The sequence below is a fragment of the Acomys russatus genome, chromosome 20 (assembly GCF_903995435.1).
Source record: "Acomys russatus chromosome 20, mAcoRus1.1, whole genome shotgun sequence".
NCBI classification, from domain to species: domain Eukaryota; kingdom Metazoa; phylum Chordata; class Mammalia; order Rodentia; family Muridae; genus Acomys; species Acomys russatus.
The window spans coordinates 61,407,649-61,425,849 of record NC_067156.1 but is presented as its reverse complement, the minus strand read 5'-3'; the positions used below and the strand labels follow the sequence as shown (position 1 = coordinate 61,425,849).

The 18,201-nt window shown below is 50.2% G+C and overlaps 1 protein-coding gene across 3 annotated transcripts in view; it reads left to right on the top strand.

Annotated features, from left to right (window-relative positions):
* The window catches only part of Ctif (cap binding complex dependent translation initiation factor), a 464,175-nt gene that overhangs the window by 199,711 nt on the left and 246,263 nt on the right, over positions 1-18,201 (top strand). For 2 of the 3 annotated variants that reach the window (XM_051163669.1, XM_051163667.1), the window contains exon 11: positions 729-1,805. In XM_051163669.1, the coding sequence (XP_051019626.1) occupies positions 729-944 (216 nt within the window). In that variant the 3' untranslated portion in view covers positions 945-1,805. Of the gene's footprint in view, positions 1-728; positions 1,806-18,201 lie in introns of those variants that run through there. The other variant, XR_007832477.1, reaches the window with a different exon arrangement.

The following is an 18,201-nucleotide window of genomic DNA, read 5'->3' as shown; positions in this document are numbered from 1 at the left end:
GATTGTATGGAAAGGGTCCTGCAGGGGTTGTTAACCAGAAGTTCAGAAAGACTGGAGCGTCTCCTGGCCAGGTTTGGGGTTTTTTTGTTTGTTTGCTTGCTTGCTTGCTTGCTTGCTTGCTTCCTTGTTTTGTTTTGTTGTTTCTTCCAAGATTGATGGGTCTCCCAAGACTGCCTGGCTGGCCTTCTCTTTCAGTTCATATTTCTCTCCTACCTCTTATTACAAATGTGGGCAGAGGTCAGCTCCAGGGCTTAGAGGTAGGTTTTTTGCTTAGAAAGGAGACCCATCTTCCCTCATGTTCCACACAGGCACACATAGGCACTGAGCACTGATCTCTCTCCAGAGCTATCCCTGGCGAATGGAAATTCCCACAGAGATATTTTATCGCCCTAGGGAGCAGACCAATGGGTCAAGGGAGGGTCTAAGTTGTAGGCGGAGAAAGCTTCCTGCAGGAGTGGGGGGGGCGGGTTCTGAGGTAGAAGACACAAAAGGTGAGTTCCTGGTGAGTTGCTGTCAGGCTTGGGCAGCAGGCAATATCCTGGTTCCGGGCATTTCTGCTGGCAGATGGTTGTTAAATCTCACAGTTGGCTAGTCCTGCCTGGATCTGCATGTCCCTAGGACAATTCGGATCTTTTTGATCCTCGCCTCCAGCCTACCCAACCAAGTATTTAAAGGGTTCATATTGTGGGGGGTCCAAGCCCCATCCTGACCACACTTTTCACCCACAGCTACAAAGCACGGGCCGGCTGCTAGAGGAACAGGTGCCTGAGATGATGACGGAGCTCCTAGCCAGCGCACGAGATAAGATGCTGTGCCCCTCAGAGTCCATGCTAACCAGGTCCCTGCTCCTGGAGGTCATCGAACTCCACGCCAACAGCTGGAACCCTCTGACGCCCCCCATCATGCAGTACTACAACAGGACCATCCAGAAACTGACAGCCTGACAGACAAGGGGGCCTGGTGGGCAGCCCGTGGGCAAGCTGGGGCCCTGGCGCATGGGGCCAGATGGACAGGCGAAAGGACAGGGGTGGCCCTGGTGGGAAAGCGAATTGAGCAGGGAGGCAGGCAGTGAGGAGGGTGGCCAGTCTGGAGCCAGCCGAGGAGGGGATTGGCTCACTCAGAAGAGCTCTACCCACCCCCCACTCCCCACGCCCCACCCCCTGTGCAGCCCCCAAGCCTGAGCTTGTGGCAGCTCCCACCAAGAGAAGCATGTTTCTTTGTCCTGGTGGTCACTCGCCCTTGCTCTCCCCTCCTTGCTCTCCTCAGCTCTGGTCCTCCCCGCCCCCTACCTTCCAACCCATCACCCCACCTCCCCTTAGTAGAGCTTTATGGGAGGAATCTCTGCCTCTCCTCACTGTCTCCAGCCGCCTCTCAGCCTCCCACACCTCTGGCCACCACTTGGGTCAGCCAGGACTGCTGAAGGCTGAAAAAGTGGGTCGAGACGGCTCTCATTGTTCCCACGTGCTGTCAGCCACAGTCGCCAACTGGCAGCAGGCAATGCGGAGCAGATGTCTGTGGAGGACAAAGGCGGGCACGGTCCCCACCAGCCACCAGCCCCGTAATTGGCGGCCTTTGTCAGCCCCGGTGGAGCTGGGGAGCGGCTTTTTGCCCCCCTCTAACCTCCTAACCTCCACCCTCCTAACTTCGGATTCCTCCTACCCTCGGCCTCCAGCCCCAGGGCCTGCTGCTCCCCAAGGCAGAGAAGGGAGCTGGGGCTCACAGCTCAGCTTGAACCCTTTTATTTTGTTTTTCAAAAGTCGGTCGCTTTGAAGTCTCTTTTCTCAATGAAAATGCCCTCGATGTGATCACACGGTCACCCCCCCCCTTTCAAGAATCCCCCCCTGATTAGTGGGAGATGAAACCCTGCCCCCTCTGGAAAGAATCTAGCCACTGACAGCTTGCCAGGAGCCAGCTAATAATTGGAACCCTCTGCCCCAATGGGGGTCCCTGCTGGAATCCTGTGTTCCTGGGCCCCTCTCCTGCAGTGCCTCTGGTCTTGTCCACTGCTAGCTTCCAAAGGGCTGATACTGTCCCCCCTGACTGCCTTAGGACCTGCCCTGGCCCCTGCTATAGCAAACAGGGCCAGAAACTACGCTGGCAAATTAAAACCAAATGCAAGTCTGGTCCAAGCAACTGTTGGAGAAAGAGCCCACTGCTGGCTCCAAGGAACTTGGAGCCTCATTCACAGTCTGTGCCCTTGCCCTCACCTCATCCCAGGCACGACCCAAAAGCCCTGCCTCCAAGGCTGCTTGGGGAGAGGGCAAACTGTGGGGTCATGACTGGGACAGTTTGGCAGGTGACCAGGCAGGCAGCCAGATGAAGTTCTTCATGGCTAGAAGCGAAGCTATGGGTTCTTGGAAGGCTTGGGTCCCAGGGAGCAACCCCCTTCTCTAACAGCTAGGGAAGAGGATGAGGCAGTGGTCCAAGAGGCTGGTCTCCGGGTGGTGCCCTGGTGGCTCCTTGGCCTCACCTCTGGGAAGCTAGAACACACACTTTGATGACCCAAGCCCAGTGGCTTCCCAGTTTGCTCCTTGTGCTGGAACTGGTCATTCCTGGGCCATGTTTGGAGGCTCTTGAGCAGTAGTTCTTAACCTCTGAGTCGCAACCCCTTTGTGGGGCGGTTGAATAACCCTTTCACAGGGGTCACGTGTCAGATAGCCCGCATATCAGATGTTTACATAACGATTCATAACAGTAGCAGCAACAATAATTTTATGGTTGGGGGGACGCACCACATGAGGAAGAACGTGAATATTAAAGGGTCAAAGCATCAGGAAGGTTGAGAACCTCTGCTCTTGAGCCTTCCTAGTAGCGTTCCTATTTCAGTTTAGGCTGCCTAAAGTGAAACCTAGGGAAGGTTTTTCTTAGTTGTTCCAAGTCTAGAAGAATAGAAAGGGAAGTGGGTGAGGGAGGGAGAATTCCCTCCCCAGTTCTCCCTGGCTCTCTCCAACCAAAATCTTCAGGTCCCAACATGGGGCCTCAAAAGGGCCTGCTGGGAATAACAGAGGTCAATGGCCACCCCCGCATCGCTGTCTTCCCTTTTCCTCTCCTTCCCATCTTTTCTTTTCTCTGCATCTCGCTGCCTCGTCTCCCGTTCCAGCCGTGAGGCTGAGCCCGGAGCCTAGGGACAGTGCAAGCCCCACAGGAGCTGTTGAAGGAAGAGCAGTGCAGATGGACTGCCCAGAGAAGGCACCAGGGAAATCATGAGTGTGTGTGTGGAGTTGGGCAGCCCAGGACCAAGGGCACCTGCTCCCCCTGCAGCCTTGGGGAGCCACAGGTGTGCTTGCATAGGCCTGCTTCCCAGGTGTCTATATACAGTGGTGTGCGTGCTTACGTGTGTGTGTGTGTGTGTGTGTGTACGTACATGTGCGCATGCACACACATGTGTACATATGCATCTGCTAAGAATGAAGCAGGACCCTGAGGAAGAAAGAGGCTGATGGTGGGGACTCAAGCCACAGGAGTAGGGAGGTCTCCTAGACTCCTCATTGGGTTTATAGAGTAGGCTCCATACAGGGGCTCCCAAACACTGTGTAGAGGGGCTGGTGTCCCCTAAGGAGGCAGAGACCATGGCTACATGAGCACCATGGGCCTAATGCAACTCCTTCTTAATGGCCTATTGGGTGGGGGGGGGGGTCTTGCCTCAAAAGAAGCCTTTCTTAGGGCCTTGAGGACCAGTATGAAGATGCAAGATATAAATATGTATACATATATAAATATATTTTTAATTACATGTTGTGGCCCCGTGGCGCCAGACTTACAGTTTGCCCAGTGTATTCCATTGCTTGAAAGCACTTCCTGGCCCATCCTAATGTGTCACTTCCAATGTCTGTCTGTCTGTTTTAAGTGCAGATCCCTGCTACTTTCTCAGACGTGTAAAGAAAACCTTATTTTATTTTATTTTTTAAAGAAACAACAGGAAGGCCTAAAAATCTTTGTGTAGCTCTGGCTGTCCTGGAACTCACTCTGTAGACCAGGACGGTCTCAAGCTCACAGAGATCCACATGCCTCTGCCTCCCGAGTGCTAGGATTAAAGGCCTGTGCCACCACTGCCTGAACAGCTTCCTGTGGGAGACTACTCAGGCAGGAAATGGGGGACGTGCAGGCACCTGACCTCCCCAGGCCAGAGGTTCCCCACCTCTGAATGAATAAACCGAAGGCAAAACTGGATACCTGGCTGTTGCCTCTCTCAGGCTTGTGTTGTCCCGTCTGGCCATGATGATGTGGTATTGAGCCTTTTCAGACTTCCCCACCTGTCAGGATGAGTTGGTCCTTGTTCTCCACTCAAGTGGCCTGCTTGTCACTGTCCTCCTCATGAACTGGCCGTATTGCCTACGCTCTGGGACCACAGCTCCTGCAGGACCCCCAACCTCCCCTGGACAAGACCAGGAGCCCCACCATTGACCATGGGGAACACATGCCCCAAACCATCTTCATCTATACACCCTTCCTTATCCAGTCTGTACCCCTTTGCAGTTTGGGGATCATCTTGTCCATCTATGTAAATGTAAATGTTGACCCAATTGGTATTTATTCTGATTTTTATTGTATTTTATTTTATTTTGTCTGAAGGGTGGGGGGTGGGAAGTATAGCGCTGGTGGCACCCAAGCTGCAGGAATGGAGCCCAGGCAGCCCGGGAGCCAAGAGAAGCAGCTCCTTGGGTCCACTAAAGAAGGCAGCCTCTGAGTAGGCTGCTATCTGGCATCAGAAGCCAGACAGTGTTTTGTTTTTGTTTTTGTTTTTTGGTTTGTTTTTTTTTTTTTTGTCCCAGACACTCAGGCCTTCCCATGGCGTGATGTCCCTCAGCTGCCTGGCACTGTGTTGGAAAACCTCTGACTGGGTCGTTGAGAAGATGGGTCAGAGAGAATCGAATTCTCCTCTCTGCTCAGGGCACTTGTCAGAAGACCTGGAGCCTGGCCTGAGGCAGCAGGGAGCCTGACAACAGGACCTACCTCCCTGGAGCAGGGTCTGAAGAGTCCCGCCAAAGCTATGGGCCAATCCTGCTCGCGCCATCCCCTTCCGTCCACCTGCTTCCTAGCGGAACCCAAACTACAAGTGGGTTTAAAAAAAATAATAATAAATGATACCAAACCCACAAAAGTGTGCCGAGTCTTTCTTCTCTGTATTGAGGAGAGTCTTCACCATCTGGCCATTGGCCAGAGCAAGAGCAGACTCTGGGACCTGAAAGGGCTCTTGCAAGATAACACAGGCAAAGGAATGGGACTTCTGTCTCTAAAAGCTGGCCTCTGAGGCCAAGTCAGGGTGGTGGAATTTCCTGAAGAAAATGGCTTTTGTGATAGCTTTGGCTCGTTACAGATTTAGCCAGCCCCTAGACCTACCGCATCCCAAGCAATGTCCCCATAGTGTTTGGCAGTGTCTCCCTCTAACAGGCCTGAGACTCTGGCAAAGTCAGCAGCAAATAGCTGTCCAGTCTCAGAGGGTCAAATTCGTCTTTCACCAAGTCCTAAATGAGCCCCATGAGGTGTATGTGATAGCGCGCCCTCGTTTCACGGTTTCTCCCGTGTAGAAGCCTAGGAACACTACCTCTTAGTAACAACTCCTCCCTGTGGAGCACCCACCTCTTCAGGCAGGCACAGAGCAGCCCAGGGTACCTGGAGAGGACATATTGAGATTCATTCATTGCTCAGGACTGAGTCAAATGCCTCCACGACGCTGCCTGAGGATAACCAAACGTACACGACTTGGGTAGAAGAAAGTGATGGTTTAATCAAACGATGGAGATCTTTGTCGAGCCAATTTATGAAAATATGAAGGAGTAGGAGAACAGACATGAGGTCAAAGGAGAAGTGTTTGAAGATGACTCCCCGGGAGAAAAGGAGGGGTCCAACCCTGAAACTTCACCCAAAGGGTTGATTCTGGGTGACTTGGTCCTGCTTAGAAGGTATAGATCACTGAGTCCCAGGCAGCCTGTCATCCAAACACGAAATATTCCTGCCCAGCACTTCACTCCCATCTCTGCTGATGTGCCTCCTCTCTCTTATAAAGAACAGGCTACATTTGTCCTAGCTCTATGGAAATGCAAAAGACGAAAACTTCTTTTTGAGTGACCCATCTAGATAGCATGCTCACGCCACAAGACTTAGAAAGGCCTTTTAGAGTACTAAAGCAAAGGTTGGGAACAGATTGGGAGCCAAAGCAGAGACTGGACACTGGACAGGGAAACAGAGCTTCTGCCTGAGGTTCATGCTGTCAGGGAAGTGGGCAGACAAATGGTGTTTGGAGTTGACTGGCTTGGTCTACTGTTTAAGATTTTTAGGTGTGTGTGTGTGTGTGTGTGTGTGTGTGTGTGTGTGTGTTGCATGCATGGTCTGTGTACCACATGTGTTCTTGATGCCCTCAAGGGTCAGAAGGTGGTATCAGCTCTTCTGGAACTGGAGTTATGAGTGTGGTTGTGAGCCACCATGTGTGTGCTGGGAACAAAACTCTGGTCCTCCGCAAAAGCAACAAGTGCTCTTAACTGCTAACTATATCTCCAGCCCCTTGTTTTTGTGTTTATTGTCTACGTGTGTGGTGTGTGCGTGTGTCTGTGTTTGTGTACGTGTGTGCGTGTGTGTGCACGTGTGTGTGCACACGTGTGTGTGCTTGCTTTCGCCTTTACCACGAGCACCTCTCCCCACTGAGCCATCTTGAATTTTTTGTGGTGTTAGATATGGAGCCGGAAGCCTCATGAAGCTTTTCCATTGAGCGGGACTCCATACCAGCTGAGCAGTTCTGACCTGCACCAAGGGCGAACAGTGCAAGAGCCAGGGCCAGCCTGAGAGCCAAGAAAGCCTCCTGTCATTCTGTCCCACGCCCTGTCCCCTGCAGACACACTCAGACAAAGGAACAGCCAGCTGCCTGCTGAGGTGGGGCCAGAACAGGCTCCCCAGCTTCCCTCCAGGCTTAGGGAGACCAGGGCCAACCAGGGCTTTCTGCATAAGTGTGGGAGGACCTTGCAAAGTTTGGATCCTTATGTTCTACTGGGTCCCAGTTTCCAAGGGCAGTAGCTCTCAGGTGGCCAAGAGAGAAGAGAATTCCTGTGGGGTGGACACTTCAAAGGTTAGGTCAAAAACTAGATCCGCTAGACATTTTTTTCAAACTGTATGCTGAAACAGGACACACTCACACAGCATAGCTCCCAGAATCCTGACCCCGGAGAACCCCTTTTCTGACTAAGGGTGTGTGGGTATGTTATACCTTGGATGGGGTGCCAGAGAAAAAGGGTTGAGAGCCACTGTCTGCCACCCTGGGAGCACAGTATAATGTTGACCATGAAGAACAGTGATGGTCTTGTAGAATTGGCGCCTGCAGTGGGCCTTGCAGCCATACTCTGAGCTGTGGTGCTGGGGTTTGCCACTGTGGCAGAAGTGTGGTGGCAAGCACATTTAGAGTGGGGAGTGTCTGATTCAAGGTTGTCTATGATACTTATGGGCCCTAAACACTTTTGCTTTCATAAGCCTGCTTCTCTCTCTCTCTGTGGGGTGTGTGTGTGTGTGTGTGTGTGTGTGTGTGTGTGTGTGTGTGTGTGTGTGTGTGTAAACTGGATTTCATGGCTATATTATTTAAAAATGTAGATAAATCAATAATTATTTAAAACATTTTCCTAAAAGTTAAATCTTCGTCCTAACTGTTTTGTTTTGTTTTTGTTTTTTGAGACAGGGTTTCTCTGTGTAGCCTTGACTATCCTGGACTCGCTTTGTAGACCAGGTTGGCCTCTAACTCATAGTGATATGCCTGCCTCTGCCTCCCAAGTGCTGGGATTAAAGGCATGTGCTACCACCACCTGGCTTTTTTTTTTTTTTTTTTTTTCATTCTAAGTTTAAAAGAAATCGTTGCCAATATCTCCAAATGCTACCATACTAGAGCTTAGAATGCCAGGTGAGCTAGGCGCTGGTTCCTCACTTCATAGTAGCATGCTATGCGATCTTAGCCACCAAATTCCTGTTTCTGAGACCCATTCTGTGCCCCCAGTGCTTTCAGATTGATTTTCTTAATGCCCCAGGGCATTAGGGAAATATATTCAGAAAATGAGAGCTAGCAACAGCCTGCTGTGTCAGCCTCTTAGGCAGCAGAGGGTCCCAGACCACAGCCATCCACTCACAAGCCCATCCCAATTGCTGGGTGTCCTGGTGCAAGGCTCTGACAATGACATGCCAATGACAGAGAGCCAATGCCTGACTTAGGACCTCAGGTAACACTACAGGGCTTGTCCAGCCTCGTTCCCAGTCTAGGGAGAAAGGACAGCCCCTCCCTACCAGGTGACAAGCTAGGGGGAATCCCAGCACCCATCAAGACTTGCATGAGGAAAACCAGCTAGAAAACTGAGAGCAAACTTCTCATATCACATTTCTCCCTTTCAACACACGTGTCTAATCAGCTGAATTTTAAAGGCGCTCATTCACTCACTCACGGGCACAAAACCTTGTAGTCCTGTCCTCTCTATAACTTGTATTGGGATGAGCCAACTGTGACAAGTTCCAGAACAGCCAGTCATGCCTGCACAGTTTCAACTCAAGTCACACAAGCATCACTCCCACTAGTCACCAGTGTGATTTGGAGCCACTTGGGGCGGGGGCGGGGGTGGGGTGGGGAGGATGTCTCCGAGTGCTGGGATTCCCAGTGTGCACCACCATGTGTAGGGCTTCAGAGGACCATCCTGCTGAGCTGAGTTGAAGGAAGATGGGTCCCCAGTTTGTTCTTAATCTCTGACAACTAGCTCTAGTGGTGTGGGGCAGGGGAACCATCATACCCAGGGTTCTAGAAGCCTCATTCAGCCCTCATCCTTCATGTCATGATACAAGACAACCAGCCTGCTCCAGCCCATCTGCTTCCAGGGCACAGCAGGGGCTCTGGTCAGGGCTCTTGGCTCCTCTGGTGACCCAACAGAACACAAAGGGCCACCAAGGTAACTCCAAGGTGAACAAAATGGGTTCTGATCTTCACCCCAGTTTGATCTCTCCAGCCCACCAGGCACCTGGCACTGTCCACTGAGAGGTGATCATATGACTAACTTGTCTCTTTAAACTATGATGCTTGTTTTGTTTTGTTTCGTTTCATTTTGTTTTGTTTTGAGACAGGGTTTCTCTGTAGCCCTGTCTGACCTGGAGCTCACTCTGTAGACCAGGCTAGCCTTGAACTCAATGATCCACTTGCCTCTGCCTCCTGGGTGCTGGCATCAAAGGTGTGCATTACTGCCCCCCTGGCTTTTTTTTTTTTTTTTTAATGTTTTTTAATGTTAATCTCCATGGGGGTGTCCTGCATCCTGATTTCTGACACTGCATGTTTGGCCTGTTCTTAAAGTCTCCACACCAGCCATTGCTTGTTTGTGAGAATGAGTCTGTCTTTGGTTGGCTTGGATTTTTGCTTGCTTACTTGGTGACACGATCTTGCTATGTAGCCCAAGTTGCTCTCAAACTTGAGGCCATCTACCTCCCGCCTCCTGAAACTGCAGGCTTGGGCCATCACACTGGGTGAGTATTGCTTCCTTAAGTTCTAGATTCCCAAATGTCATAGAAGGTTAGCGTTGCTTCTCACGCTGTGTTCTGAGACCCTTTAGTCACCTCTGTTAATTTGGGGGGAGGAGGGATGCTAAAGCCAAGGTGTTCTGCTCAAGCTACTTTGCGCCCCCCCCCCCACCGTCATCCTCTCAAACCCCATCTGATCTCCCCTTGGAGTGTCCCCTCACTGCACTGGGTTTGTACTTAACACTGACCCACCTAGGAAGGCTTTGAAATTTCAAGTTAGCTACCTGAGAGTCTCCAACTCTTCAGGAAAAGGCTTGCTGATAAAGACATCCTACAAAAGCAGTGTTCTTCCCAGACTAAAGGGCCTCAGGTTCTTCTTACCCTGAAGGTCCCTCTCAGAAGGAGGGGGCACAGGCAGGGGGATACGTGAAGACCTATGCTGGTAGAAACCAATGTCATCACTTCCAGAGATCAGAATCTGGCTCATGTCTCCTCTGGTACCCTCACACGGCATGGTTATCTATCAACCTGCATACTTCTGTTCCCTCTCTCTTCCTCACCTTTCTGTCTCCAGCTACATTCTGACATTCCTGTGACAATCAAGGACATTGGGTAGCACGTCGCCGCCCTCCACCCCACTGGCTGGACAGGCTATCCAGCACAGTACTGATTCCCCACCTACCTATGGCACCTCCTCATTCCGGGAGTGTGGTGGAGGATAGCACCTCTACCCCAGTCTGCCGGCTGAAGCCTAGGACCCTCCTCTGCCAGGGCTCCACCACGCTGGGCCCCACTTGGCTGCCCGCCTGGGCTGCCGTATCGATTCTTTTGGCTCCTTTTTGCTGGGGATATCAATCTAGCGGGTTCCCGGGATGGTTGTGTTTTAACCTCTCACCCTGGTCTAGACTCTGTCGGCTCCTGCTGTCCCTCAGCCGGGAGGAGATGGAGGCCCCGGGGCCTCTTGGGCAGGCTCTGGAGCCAGCGGATTTCCAGGAACCGAGGCTGGGATCGCCTGGCGGCTCCGCAGCCCGCCAACCTGCCTCTCTCCAAACTGGCCGGTGAATTATTAAAGATGCAATTTCCTCTCATCTTTCCAGTAAAATTGCTCCCTGTACCGAGCGTTGCTGTCTTCCTGTCACTGGCCAGCCGGGGTCTTGGCAGAACTGTCATTCACCCCAGACCAGGGCATAGGGAACCGGGAGTCTTAGAATATTGGTGCCTGTTTGTTTCACAGCCCTGGAGAAGGGAGCTCAGAGTATCGGCTACCAGCCCGGGATAGCGCTGCACGCTGCCATCAGAGCTGGGCTGTGACCCTGTGTTCTTGCCGTGCCAGCAAAGCCTGGAGAGTCCCCACACTGTTGCCCAGGACTACTGGCACATACACTCACTGGTGAGAGTTGGGTCAAGTTCCCTGTGTATCGATTGGGTCTCCAAGTGTGATTTACAGTTTTAGCTTGTTACGTACCACCAGGTCCCCCACCGCAGCCGCTTTGCTAGGTAAAGCCGTCATTGTTAGTGCCCTCTTGTCGCTATTTATTGTTTTGGGTTTTGCTGTGGTAGTCATCACGAGGGATTGGGGAAGAGGGGGTGGGGGGGGGGGGGGGGGGGGCGGGACTGGGAGCAGCAGCTCCGTGTGCTTTCCCTGTGACTACATGGGCCTTGCACCCAGGTACTGCTCATTAAAGGCTTGCTCTGGCTGGCCTTCCCTAGGCACCCTTCTCTGGGGGGAATCCCCAAGGGAGGTCCAATTTCTTTACTTTTATTCAGCCAATGTCACAAGCAGAGAGGTGTTGGGAGAGCGCCCTAGTCTCAGAAGGAGGAATTGGTGTCTATGGAGACACACACCCCGCCCCCCAATGCCTGGCTCTGAGTGGATAGTCTGAAAGCTCCAAACACCCCTAGCCCCTGGGCTCAGGGGTCAAAGTCAACCCAACTACCAGGTTTTTCAACCCAACCAGGCCCCAAAAGGGTCTTTGAGGTCACAACTGCCCTCCACTCAACTTGGCCTGAGTCCCCTGCCTCAGGTCCACCCCTAGTAGACAGCAGACCAGAAGCTCTCTACCATAGTGGAACAAAAAATGTCTTGCCAGAATGGCTCAAATTTAGATGGGTAAAGCTGCAGCCGACCAACACTCTCCCGGTTCTGGGCTTAGGGTAAGCCTCCTCCAGGCCTCCTAGGGTTTTCCAAGTGTGCTGGCTAGTTTTATGTCCAATTGATACAAGCTAGCGTCATCTGACAGGAAGCAATCTCCATTGAGAAAATGCTTCCATAGGGTCAGGCTCTAGGCAAGCCTGGAGGACATTTTTATAATTAGTGATTGATGGGGGAGGGCCCAGTCCATGGTGGGTGATGCCATCCCCTGGGCTGGCGGTCCTGGGTTCTCCAGGCAAGCAGGCTGAGCAAGCCATGGGGAGCAAGCCAGTAGGCAGCATCCTCCATGGCCTCTGCATCAGCTCCTGCCTCCAGGTCCCTGCCCTTTTGAGTTCCTGCCCTGACTTCCTCCAATGATGAACAGTGATGTGGAAGGAAGTGTAAGCCAAATAAACCCTTTCCTTCCCGAGTTGCTTTGATCATGGTGTTTCATCACAGCAATTGAAACCCTAACGAGGGCAGGTGGGGGTTTGGTTCTAGTCCAATTTATTGGCCTTTGCTCAGGCTTGCTCCAGCTAAAGCCACCCTGGCAGCTTACTCACACTCCCATCACTAGCTTCACACCCCTGAACTTTTCTCTCTCCCGCAAACCTTCCTTACTCTGCATTAACCTCTGGATAGGGGACGGCAGGTCCAAAGAAGTCTCTGAGACCTCCTTCATGAGGGGTAGTGTGTTACAGTGGTTAGGGCTCTAGCCCTCACCGGTCAAACTGGCCACTTCAGGCAGCTGAACAATCTTCCCTATGCCTTCCCTGACCTCATCTGTAAAAAGACGGTGCTCATCCAAGTCAGCAGGCGTCTGAGGGCACGGCTGTAAATGTGATTCGCACTGCCTCTACATACAACTCCAGAAGACCGGAACAAGCCTATGATGGCGGAAAACAGCTCAGTCAGTGGTCGCCAGGGGATGGGACAAGCAACATGCAGGAAAGTTAAAAAGGAATGTGAGCAGAACAGTGGTGGGTGGCATACGCCTTTAAGTCCCAGCACTTCCAGGACAGCCAGGGCTACACAAAGAAACCCTGTCTCATAGACCAGGCTAACCTCGAACCCACAGAGGTCCGCCTGCCTCTGCCTTTCAAGTGCTGGGATTAAAGATGTGCACCACCACACCCAGCCATTCTTTGAATTGTAGTGATGGTTTTATAAGTATCCCCATGTATCAAGCCACATTGCCTTGTATCTTTTCTTCATTCAATTTTCCTTATATTAGCACATATCAATTGTACAAAGTCATGGGTTTCCAGCTAGGAAGATGTCTCAGCAAGTAAGAACCCTGGGATAAGAATCTGAAGACCGGGTGCGGGGTGCACCTGTAACCCCGACGGTGTGGGGAGGGGACAGGAGGGTTGCTGAGACTTGCCAGCTGCCAACCCAGCTCCAGGTTCAGAGAGGAACCCCATCTCAAGAGAATAAGGCAGGCAGAGAGATAGTCTAGGACACCTGACACCCACCTCTGGGCTTCATACACAAGCATGCCTAACCCCACAAGCGTGTAAACACACACACACAAATAGGTGTCACTATATTTTATATACTGTGTACTTTAAATATGTGCAATGTAGTGTATGTCAAAAGCCCAGACCTATGTGACTAAGTGCTGTGAGGGTCGTGGCTTACAGTCCCTACTACTGCCATCACACACCCATAGCTCCTTCTTGCCTCTCCTCCCTCACCCCCTCTCCCTCCCCCTCCCAATTTATTTTTTATGTTCATTGGTGTTTTGTCAGATTTCTGTGCATTGGAAGTTCACTTACATACAGGTGTGAGCAGCTATGTGGGTTCTGGGAATTGAACCCAGGTCCTCTGGAAGAGCAACCAGTGCTCCTAACCACTGAGCAATCTCTCCACCACCGCCCCCTGCTCTCTTAAGCATAACTACCCTGGGGTTCCCAAAAGCTTTAAGGATGCCAGCACTGTGTCTTGTTAACCACATGTGTGTACATCAGCAGACTCTGTGAGAGAGAGACATCTGTGTGAAAGAATTCCATGTGTGACAGAGGATTCTGTGTATGTGAGAGAGCTTCTCTGTGTGAGAGAGAATTCCAAGTGTAAGAGAGGATTCTGTGTGTGAAAGACAATTTTGTGTGACAGAAAGTTCTGTGTGATGGCGGATTCTCTGTGTAAGAGGACTTGTGTTGAGAGAGAATTCTGTGTGAGAATTTGTGTGTGAGAGAGGATTCTGTGTGTGAGAGAGTTCTGTGTGAGAGAGAATTCTGTGTGTGAGAGAGTTCTGTGTGAGAGAGAGAATTCTATATGTGAGAGAGTTCTGTGTGTGAGAGTTCTGTGTGAAAGAGGATTCTGTGTATGCGAGAGAATTCTATGTGTGAGAGAGAATTGTGTATGTGAGAGAATTCCATGGATGAGAGAGGATTGTGTGTATGGGAGTGAATTCTGTGTACAAGAAAGAATTCTGTGTGTAAGAGAAGATGTGAGAGATAATTTATGTGTGAGAGACAATTCTGTGTGTGAGAGAGAATTCCACAGGTGAGAGGATTCTGTGTGGAAAAAAATGAATTCTATTAGAAAGAAAAGAACGGCTGCTTGTGGGTGTGTTTAAGAAACAAAGGTAGTGGTGAGGATTTCATGGGAGAGAAACGATAAGTTCATAAAAGTAGTGTTCATGAACTTTGAACTTGAAACAGCGTTCGTGAATAGATGTTCCTTGCTGCCTTTGGACTGCCAGAGCCTCTCCTACAGTTCCCAAACCCAGGCTGTGTAGGAGAAGGTCCCCCAATAACTTCTCACCTTTCGGGGGGCACTTGTGGCTCCTTTGTCATCTATCATACCCAAGTGGTGGGGTGAGTTTTGGGAGCCCCGACATGCTCACCTGCCACCAGGTTTCACTTGATGGTCTCAGGAGACTCACAAATATGCCATCGGTTGATGGGATGGCTTTCCTGTCAGCCCCTACTAAGAGGGCCAGCAGAAAGTCCTCCGACAAGTGGCAGCCACCTAATCCTTGAAGGTCTGTGAAGGATTCCTTGGAGCACTCTGGGTACTGGCCCCATCTGTGGTCAAGAGTCCTCTCTCTCTCGGGATGCCCCCTGCAACCAGTGAATTGCGGTGTGGCAGGCAATGCTGACAAACAGGCAAAAACATTAATGCCCCATGGCACGTTTGAGGCCACCCTGGGCTTCATGAAACACTGTCTTGAAAAAAATTATAACTTAGAAATAGATCACAAATTATAAATAGTCTTCACAGCCGGGTGTGGTGGCACACGCCATTAATCCCAGCAAATCGGGAGGCAGAGGAAGGCGGATCTCTGTAAGTTCAAGGCCAGCCTGGTCTACAAATCGAGTTCAGGACAGCCAAGATAACACAGAGAAACCCTGTCTCAAAACAAACCAAAAAAAATAAAAAAAGAAATAGCCTTCACAAAGATTTCTCAGTTGGGTTCAGGCAAGCTAACAGCACTCTTTCTTCCCTCTCAAACAGTGGTAAACCTCTGGGGCATCCAGGATCTCAATTATATCTATGGTTTTTCCATATCAACAAAATGTACCAGGTACGCCAGGCAACAAGAACATATGAGTGAAACCAGGAAGAAAAAAAATTAGTAGCAACAGGTATTTAGCATATCTAGATACTGGTATAAAATGACAGGTTTTTAAATGTGATTCATATGTTAGAAGAGTATAGAAGATAAAGTATTTCAAAAGAACTAGAACCCAGCCAGATATGGTGGTACACACTTTTAATCCCAGCATTTGAGAGGCAGAGGAAGGTGGATTTGCAAATTCAAGCCTGGTCTACAGAGCAAATTTCAGGACAGCCAGGACTACACAGAGAAACCTGGTCTCAATAAATAAATAAATAAATACTAGAAGCTTTCAAAGTTATCAAATGGAACTATAGAAATAAAACCGTAATCATAGTGTAATAGGTTACCCAGCGAATTAGATGAAGCAAAGTAGGGATTAAGAAACAGGAAAGCACATAAAATATGAAGCACTGTAATGCAATGAAAAATACGTACATAAAACTATAGACACATTAAAAAAAAGACTTAAACGTATCCCTGTACAGCCCTTATAATATTTGTTTGTTTGTTTGTTTGTTTTTGAGGCAGAGTTTCTCTGAGTGAGAGAGCCCTAGCTGTCCTGGACTCACTCTGTAGACCAGGCTGGCCTCTAACTCAGAGATCGGCCTGCCTCTGCCTCCAGAGTGCTGGGATTAAAGATGTGCACCACCACGCCCAGCCAGCCCTTACAGTGTAATGTGTGTGTATACTAGATATAGTAATGGACCCTACATAATAAAGAGTACACTATACTAGGGCATTGTATTACTTAAAGCTAACAAGCACAGGAGTCTCAGGTACTAAATGTGCTGCTGTTATGGCTCCTTGGTGGGTTAGACAGCGTGAGAGAACGGGCGGTAGACTACAACTTAATGGAACCCTGTGCCTGCCTCCTGGACTAAACCATGGGTTTCTCTGGCCCTGTTTTTTCATCTTAAAAAACAAAACCGCATTGTCATCATGAGGACTCAGCGACTGTGTGCTCTGGATGGTAAGGGACAAATGGCTGGACTCAGGGGCAGCAGGCTTGTCTCTCCACCACAGAAGCATCTCTGCTCTGGTTTTTAGGTCTTCTGGCTCTCGTGAGCTAGGCCAATCCTCCCTGCCCCTTCCCCTGTGAGTGTTGTATGAACTTTCCTGGGAAGACACAAACACTGTTTCACTATAGATAGGGGGCACTATAAAACACACCAAAGAAATTATCCCACCCAAGTCCAGCCTGGTGAACTTTATTTATTTATTGGGGTTGCTTAAGGAACATGTTAAGGCTCAAAGGAACCAGCGTCGAAAACAAGCAAACAAAGCAACATCGTGAGTGATGACCTCAGTTCTGTAGACAAAGTGGGGTTACGAGTCTCTGGAAGCAGACGGAGGAGGTTCCCACATTATCTGGCCTACATGCTAGAAGTCACGAGACAGGAAGACACTAGATATAAGTCAAGGTTTTCTTAAGCCTGGGCATCAGCTGCAAAGGGGAGGTGGGGCGGGGGAGACTGAGCATCAGCTGCAAAGGGGAGGTGGGGGGGGGGGAGACTCTGTGAACGGCAAGGTCATAGCAGCTTTTTGGAGCTAGCCTTGAGAGACTGTGGCAGGGAGGGCTTAGCCAGATACGGGGTGAGAGAGGGCGGGGGAGGGGCAGGCCAGCTAGCAGTTCTGTGATCTAACGCCCATATCTTGCTTCCACTGCTTAAAATAGCATCTCCAGAGCCATCTCTGTTAGTTTGAATCTAGAGTTAGCGATACTCAGATATGGTTTCCAAATGAAATGTCACCCACAGACTCCTGTTTTGAACACTTGGCCCCCACTTGGTGACAGTGTTTTGGGACGTTTCGGGGAATTTGGAAAGATGAGAGGACCTGTCTGAAGGAAGTGGGTCTCTGGGGATGTGCCATGGGGGACCTGTCTGAAGGAAGTGGGTCTCTGGGGATGTGCCATCGGGGACCTGTCTGAAGGAAGTGGGTCTCTGGGGATGTGCCATGGGGGACCTGTCTGAAGGAAGTGGGTCTCTGGGGATGTGCTATGGGGGACCTGTCTGAAGGAAGTGGGTCTCTGGGGATGTGCCATGGGGGACCTGTCTGAAGGAAGTGGGTCTCTGGGGATGTGCCATCGGGGTCTGCTATCCTCGAACATTTCCTCTCGCTCTCTCTACTTCCGGGCTCGCCATCGAAGAGTTCACCTACCTCACCATGCCCTCCCAGGTCGTGACAGGCTGAACCCTTTGAAACTGAGAGTCAAATGGATCTTTCCCTCTTTAGCTTGTCTATGCCAGGTCACTTAGACACTGCAGTGGAAAGGAACACCAGCGTCCTTCATAGAGTTTCCTTAGCCCTTGTGTTGCTGCCGAAGACTCTGAGGAAGGCCAAGACCCGGCTCTGGTGGATCTGGGAAGCGATGTACAGAAGCAAGCACAAAACTTACCCGGATGTTGAGTGTACTGAGGACACATACAGAGGGTCGAAGAGAAGGACTATTTTTCAGGAGAGGGCCACTAAGGCCCCTCTGGTAAAGTAATACCCATCAAGCACTGAAGGAGAGGTGGCACTAGCCATGAGGACATGGTCCTCTTAGAGCCCTCAGACAATAATTTATTAAGCCTGGCAAAGTAGAAGATTATGTTTGTGTTTATTTGGTTTCTAAAACAAGTCATTTCTTACTATTTAAAATCAAGGCTTTAAGATGTGCATTCAGAAGCCCACTTAGGAATTCAGCCACTGGAAAAATAATATATAGGTTGTATAAGGATATTGGTTAGGGAAAACTTTAAAAAAGGAAGAAAGAAAGAAAGAAAGAAAGAAAGAAAGAAAGAAAGAAAGAAAAATGGTCAACAGTGAGGACGTGGTTAATTAAATTAAGGTCTTTTATACTACTCAAAGGTGTATTATTTTATCAGTCTATGGCCAAGGTCAACAATAAAAGCACGCCTATAATCCCAGCACTCAGGAGACAGCGAAAGGTGGGTCTATGAGTTCGAGGCCAGCCTGATCTACAGAGTGAGTTCCAGGATAGCCAGGGCTAAACAGAGAAACCCCGTCTCGAAAAACAAAAGGGTAGCATCTA